The sequence below is a fragment of the Myotis lucifugus genome, unplaced genomic scaffold (genome assembly GCF_000147115.1).
Source record: "Myotis lucifugus unplaced genomic scaffold, Myoluc2.0 scaffold_889, whole genome shotgun sequence".
Lineage (NCBI taxonomy): Eukaryota > Metazoa > Chordata > Mammalia > Chiroptera > Vespertilionidae > Myotis > Myotis lucifugus.
Genome location: NW_005871937.1, coordinates 17,349 through 23,708, shown reverse-complemented (window position 1 = coordinate 23,708; position 6,360 = coordinate 17,349). Strand labels below are relative to the sequence as shown.

General features: G+C 62.0%; 1 protein-coding gene across 1 annotated transcript in view; it reads left to right on the top strand.

The window, feature by feature from the left end:
• The window catches only part of NPC1L1 (NPC1 like intracellular cholesterol transporter 1), a 15,586-nt gene extending 10,643 nt beyond the window's left edge, over positions 1-4,943 (top strand). The window contains 11 exon segments of the mRNA XM_023747471.1: positions 3-65; positions 244-368; positions 901-938; positions 940-1,028; positions 1,158-1,213; positions 1,610-1,760; positions 1,897-2,128; positions 2,410-2,523; positions 2,598-2,760; positions 2,873-3,053; positions 3,586-4,943. Of these exon segments, the coding sequence (XP_023603239.1) occupies positions 3-65; positions 244-368; positions 901-938; positions 940-1,028; positions 1,158-1,213; positions 1,610-1,760; positions 1,897-2,128; positions 2,410-2,523; positions 2,598-2,760; positions 2,873-3,053; positions 3,586-3,757 (1,384 nt within the window). The 3' untranslated portion in view covers positions 3,758-4,943.
• The last annotated feature ends 1,417 nt before the right edge of the window (positions 4,944-6,360 follow it).

Sequence of the window (6,360 nt, the reverse complement as noted above, 5' to 3'; positions counted from 1 at the left end):
AGCGCCGGCTGCGAGAGCTTCTCCTTAACCCAGAAGATCCAGTACGCCACCGAGTTCCCTGAGCAGTGAGTGTCCCCGCCTGTGTCCCCCACTCCCTCTGGCCCCCCTTCCTGCCTTCCTGGCCCCATCCTGCTGCCCACCTGCTGCTGTGCCTGGGGAGGCCCAGTGTGGGGGTGGGGCCATGTGAAGGACCCACGACTTGCCCTCTGGCCCTGCCCCCTGAGCTCCGCCCCCGACCCCCAGGTCTTACCTGGCCATCCCCGCCTCCTCCTGGGTGGACGACTTCATTGACTGGCTGACACCATCCTCCTGCTGCCGCCTGTATTCCTTTGGCCCCAACAAGGACCAGTTCTGCCCCTCGACTGTCAGTGAGTGAGAGGCCTCTGGGGGCTCATGGCCCCCACAACTTGGGGAACTGAGGGAGAGAAAGGAGAGAACTGGGGAGGCTCCCTTAGCCCCTCACACCCTCCTAAAGGGTCATTTGGGATGGGACCCAGGCTCAGAACACGTGTGGGTGCCCGAGCCCAAGGGGGCTGGACACTGGGCACTCACACACTCTCCTGAGCTGTGCCCACGCTCTGGGCACGCTGGTTCTCACGCAGCGGGAGGGGGGAGTGAGCCCAGGTGGCCCAGGCAGCCCCGGCCCCGGAGCAGCTGCGTTGTAGGTGGGGAGGCCCCGTGGGCCGTGGGCCGTTTCTCTGCCCCAAACTTCCCTTCCTCACCCGTTCATAGGGGTCGGCAGTTTCCATGATGGAGAGAGCCCCCCCCCCCCCCAGTTATAGGGAAACGGAGTGTGCTCTTGGGCACACAGGCTGCTGCTGCCTGCAGGGGGCAGGTGCCTGGGCACGAGGGGCACAGAGCGGCCGGAGGGCGCCGCTCCTCACCCCCCACTCTCTGCAGACTCTCTGGGCTGCTTGAAGAACTGTATGAGTTTCACCCCTCGGCCCCGTGCGGCCATCGGTGGACCAGTTCCACAAGTACCTCCCCTGGTTCCTCAGCGACCCACCCAACATCAAGTGTCCCAAAGGGTAGGCCTGCGTGGGGTCCGCAGGGGGCGTGGAGTGGGTGGTGCAGGGAGGTGGGGGTGGGGGTGGGGGTGGGGGAGGGGGCCTTGGGGGAGCCTTGGCTCCAACCAAGCCTTTATCTGCCCACCCCAGTGGCCTGGCAGCATACAGCACCTCCGTGAAGCTGGACCACGACGGCCAGGTTTTGGGTAAGCGCGGCCTGGCCTGGTGGGGAAGATGTGAGTCAGCGGCTCCAGGGCCATGAGCCTCCGGGACCACCTCCATCCACATCCTCTCTCCTTCCTCCCTCATGGGAGCTTCTAGCCTCCCCCTTGGAGGTTGTCAGTTACTCAGATCCTCGACCTCACACTTCACCTTCTGCCTCCCCACCCCAAACCCTCAGAGCAACATGTGGGTCCACGGGAGACCCCTGTGGCTGCATCCATCAGAGGCAGGGCCGGTCCACACCCAACCGCAGGCCCTTTGCCCGAAGTTTATTCCGAATCCCAAACTCGGTGGCAGCAGGGCCCTGAACCAGCCCCCCGGGTCCTGAGGGCGCCTGGAGCCGGCTCTGACCTCGTCTCTCATTCCCGGGCTGGCTCCAGCCTCGCGCTTCATGGCCTACCACAAGCCCCTGAAGAACTCGCAGGACTACACGGAGGCTCTGCGGGCAGCGCGGGCACTGGCCGCCAACATCACCGCCGGCCTGCGGAAGGTGCCGGGCACCGACCCGGCCTTCGAGGTCTTCCCCTACACGTGAGGCCCAGGCGGGCGGGCGGTGGGCAGCAGGGAGGGACCTGGGGAAGGCGCCCCGCACCCCTGCTGAGCTGTGCCCTCCTCCTGAGGAGGGTGTGGGGGTTGGGGCGCCGCGTGACAGTGCCTGCACCCCCAGGATCACCAACGTGTTCTACGAGCAGTACCTGACGGTGGTGCCCGAGGGGCTCTTCATGCTCAGCCTCTGCCTGGTGCCCACCTTTGCCGTCTGCTGCCTGCTGCTGGGCATGGACCTCCGCTCCGGCCTCATCAACCTCTTCTCCATCATCATGATCCTGGTGGACACCGTGGGCTTCATGGCCCTGTGGGGCATCAGCTACAATGCCGTGTCCCTCATCAACCTGGTCACGGTAACCGCAGACTCGGGCCCCTTCTCTCAGGCTCTCCATTCTGCCCGCTGGCCTGGCGGAGACCCCACCCGGGCCCTGTGGAGGCTGATGCCCCCTCTCTGCCCGCAGGCCTGGCGGAGACCCCGCCGGGCCCTGTGGAGGCTGATGCCCCCTCTCTGCCCGCAGGCCTGGCGGAGACCCCGCCCGGGCCCTGTGGAGGCTGATGCCCCCTCTCTGCCCGCAGGCCTGGCGGAGACCCCGCCCGGGCCCTGTGGAGGCTGATGCCCCCTCTCTGCCCGCAGGCCGTGGGCATCTCTGTGGAGTTCGTGTCCCACATCACCCGCTCCTTTGCGGTCAGCACCAAGCCCACCCGGCTGGAGAGGGCCAAGGAGGCCACCATCTCCATGGGCAGTGCGGTGAGTGGGCGGGCGGCCGCAGGGCCTGTCGCCAGCTGCTGCGTGCCCAGCCTGACACCTGTGTGCGGCCCTAGGTGTTCGCCGGCGTGGCCATGACCAACCTGCCCGGCATCCTCATCCTGGGCCTGGCGAAGGCCCAGCTCATCCAGATCTTCTTCTTCCGCCTCAACCTCCTCATCACTCTGCTGGGCCTGCTGCACGGCCTGGTCTTCCTGCCGGTCATCCTGAGCTACCTGGGTGCGTGAGGCCCCTCCCGCAGGCCCCCCCCCCCCCGGGAGGAGCCCCAGGCAGTGTGGGAGCACCCATGCGGGGAAGGCGTGTGACCACTCCTCTGTCTGTCCCTCTGCAGGGCCTGACATCAACATGGCTCTGGTGTTGGAGCAGAGGCGGGCAGAGGAGGCGGCTGCGGCCAGGACAGCCTCCTGCAAAAAGCACTCCATCCCGGTGAGGTGGGCCAACGGCACCTACGTCAACCGCGGCTTCCAGCATCCTGCCGAAAGCGGGGACAGCTTCGGCGACCCTCCACCCCAGTGAGCAGAGCTCTGCGCAGGCTCCAGGGGCCGAGAGGGTTCCCGTGGGACCATGACCTGCCTCCCTCCCCCTCCCCCAGGTTTTGGAAGGGTGCTCTTCTTATGGGTGCTCTCATTTGGAACTCCCTCTGACCACCAGGTGCCCAGGACCTTCCACCCTGGCAGCGGGTCCCTGGCTCCAAGTCATTCAAGCCTTGGTCAGCACACACTTGCCTCCTTCTTCCCGGGACCTGGGTCTTGGGGTCCAGACACAGACAGGCTGGCCTGGTTCCCGACTCAGACTCGGCCACAGCTGCCCCTTTCCACCCACCTCCCCTTCAGTGAAACAAAGTTTCACCTGGTGTCAGTGAGTCTTCAGCTCTGTCCAGTATCCCTGAGAACCAAGAGCAGGACCCACCCTGCAGGCAGCCAGGGAGGGGAGGGGGGGCACTGCACCTCACCCGGGAGGGTGTCCCGGAAAGGATGCTGGTCATGGATTGGCCCCACTGGAAAGTGCCGTTCAGTGTGGCCTCCAGCTCCACCGATTATTAAGGTGGTTGCTGCCAGTCAAGGCTGCCGTGTGTCTTCAAGGCTGTGAGCTCCCGGGGACAGGCCTGGAGCGCTGGCGCGGCTCAACCCAGCCCAATCTCAGCCTCCGTGGAGAAGCACCAGCCGAGGACGCACCTGCTCAGTGCCGTGCACGGGAGGAAGAATATGTCTGCTGAGCACACATGGAGTTTTGTGTCTCATGTCCTATTCTGGTTGCCTCTGGACTTAAGATAATTTTTGTAGCCCAGCCGGTGATGAACCAGAAGGTGGTGGTTTGATTTCCGGTCAGGGCACATGCCCGGGTTTCTGGCTCGATCCCCAGTAGGGGGTGTGCGGGAGGCAGCTGATCGATGATTCTTCCTCATCATTGTTGTCTCTATCTCTCACTCCCTCTCCTGTTCTAAAATCAATAAAAATGTATTAAAAAGGAGATAATTTTTGTAAATGGCACAGCACACGTGTGGGAGGGTGACTTGGGGAGATTTCAGTTTGTTTTCCCTTCCCCCTTCCAGAAGGCAGCCCTTTCAGGAGCGGGGAGCAACTTCTCCCAACCGGGAGGCATGGAGGCCCTGGCCAGCGCAGGGACCCACAGCTGCTCGCTTTCTGTGAAAGCCTGAGAGGGAGGCAATACCCAGAGAAGCAAGTGCATTGGGGCAAGGAGGCACCCACTGCTGGCGGGCAACCGGAGTGTTCCTTGTTATTATTAATCGTTATTATTATTTACTACTCCTCACCCAAGGATATGTATCCATTGATTTGAGAGAGAGAAACATCAGTCAGTTGCCTCTCAGATGAGCCTCGATCAGGGATTCAACCTGAAACCTGGGTACGTTCCCGACTGGGAATCAAACCGTGACCTCCTGGTTCCTAGGTCGACACCCAACCACAGGGCCATGCTGGCAGGGCCAGACTTTGATGACCTGACAATTGGGAGGACTCGTCAGGTGTGTTGTAGAATCCCTTTAAATGGGGTTTACTTGCTGTTTCTCTCCTGATTAAACCGGGGTGATGGGTTTGGGGGAGGAAGACCGCAAAGGTGGGGTGACCTTCTCAGCACACCGTATCGGGGCAGTACTGTCGCCACGGCTGATCGCTGTGGTGTGATGTTGGTCACCTGGCTGAGGTTGTGTCTATCAGGCGTCTCCTCCCTACAGGTGCTCCTTCCCCCCTTTCCCGGCTGTGTTCCTGGGTGGGGAGGTCCCTGTGCACTACCCACACTTAGGGATGGGAGGCACGTTCCGGCTCCTGGAGGGCAGGGCTCAGCATTCTGAGGACACTGGGTATACATGTATCAGCATGGACCCACATACAGTCAAGTGGTACTTCGGTTATAGAATAAAACTACCTTATTTGTCTTGTTCATTTGTTGGTCACATGGTTCCAGCTTTGGCCATTGGAAGCCCTTTCAGCTGACTCCTGGGTCCCTGTCATATGCCCATCATGGTGAGGTGTTTGTTTGTTTGTTTTTAGCACGTCCTTACTTTCTGGCACTATTAGAGCGTCCCCAGACCTAGAATCAGCCATTTCTCCAAGGAACCCTGGACCCTTCTCTGCATGTGGGATTAGAAACCGGGATCTGGGTGCTCAAGGTGCACATTGCTACTGGGGCGTCATTGCTTCTGGGCCCCTGCAGCTGGGGGGAAGGAAATGTGTGTGTCAATCCATGTGGCTCCGCGTGTAACACTGTCACAGCCACCCGTGCGGACACTGAGCCAAACCGTTCATTGAGATGCCGGCTCTGACCACCAGGGAATATCCCAGGCTCCCCCTTCCTTCTTCTCTGCAGACACCCCCCCCAACAGCAGGAAGCCTGGCTCCCCGTCCCCCCCACCCCATGCCACGGACTTGATGATCCATTTCCACTGTAGGCAGGTAGGATTTTCAGGGCGGTAATCCGTGCCCCACGCCCTGGGAACAACTTGGAGAGAAGTGTCTGTGTACTGGTCCACCTTTTCCCTTCGGTCCTAGGACTCCACTCATTTCCAAGGTTACTGGGTCAGCACCGCCCTCCGTGAGGCTGTGCTGTACATTTGTAATAGATCGTTTTGTCACACTCTGCATTCCATTCTGGGATCCCCAATCTCTTAAATGATTTTTTTTAAAAAATGTGCATCCGTTGAGTTTCTCTGTGCACTGACACTCCCGTGCCCACAGTGTCCCTCACTGACATCGCACAGAGCAGGTCCAGGGCCGCGCTTCACCCACGCACCCGCCGTGGCACCGCCGGATGACCGTTCCTGCAGCTGCCTGTTCCAGCAGGCACACCGCGCGCAGCTCTTTCAGGGGCTTCGCTGGCAACAGGCACTGAAGGGCAAAGCACGTCGTTTTGGGGCTTGCGAGCTCGCCCCGTCTGACCGACAGCATTTCAACGCAGGACGGACCGCCGTTTGTTTACCCTGCAGCCCTTGGCACACGTGTGTGTGTGCGCGCGCGCGCGTGCGACGGGCGTCCTTGGGCGCGCGCACACCTGTTCCCTTGGATCCACCAGCGCAAACGGGGGCGCGGGAGAGACCACGTGATAACGCCAGATCACGTGATAGCGCCGGGTCGGGTGACGCCGCCGCGCACGCTCTTCCGCCCGTTTCCAAGGTGGCCGCTAGGCGCCCTCAGCTGCGGAGCCCCGGGCCCTCGGGCGTCTAGGAGCCACTTTGGGGGGCCCAAGTCCCCTCCTCAGGGGAGGCCGCCCGGGGAGGCCGGCGGCCCGTCTCGGGGGGGGCGGGGCGGACCAGGTTGCTCGTGGTTATAATGTTTAATGATGTTTATATTTTGGTTGTGGGGG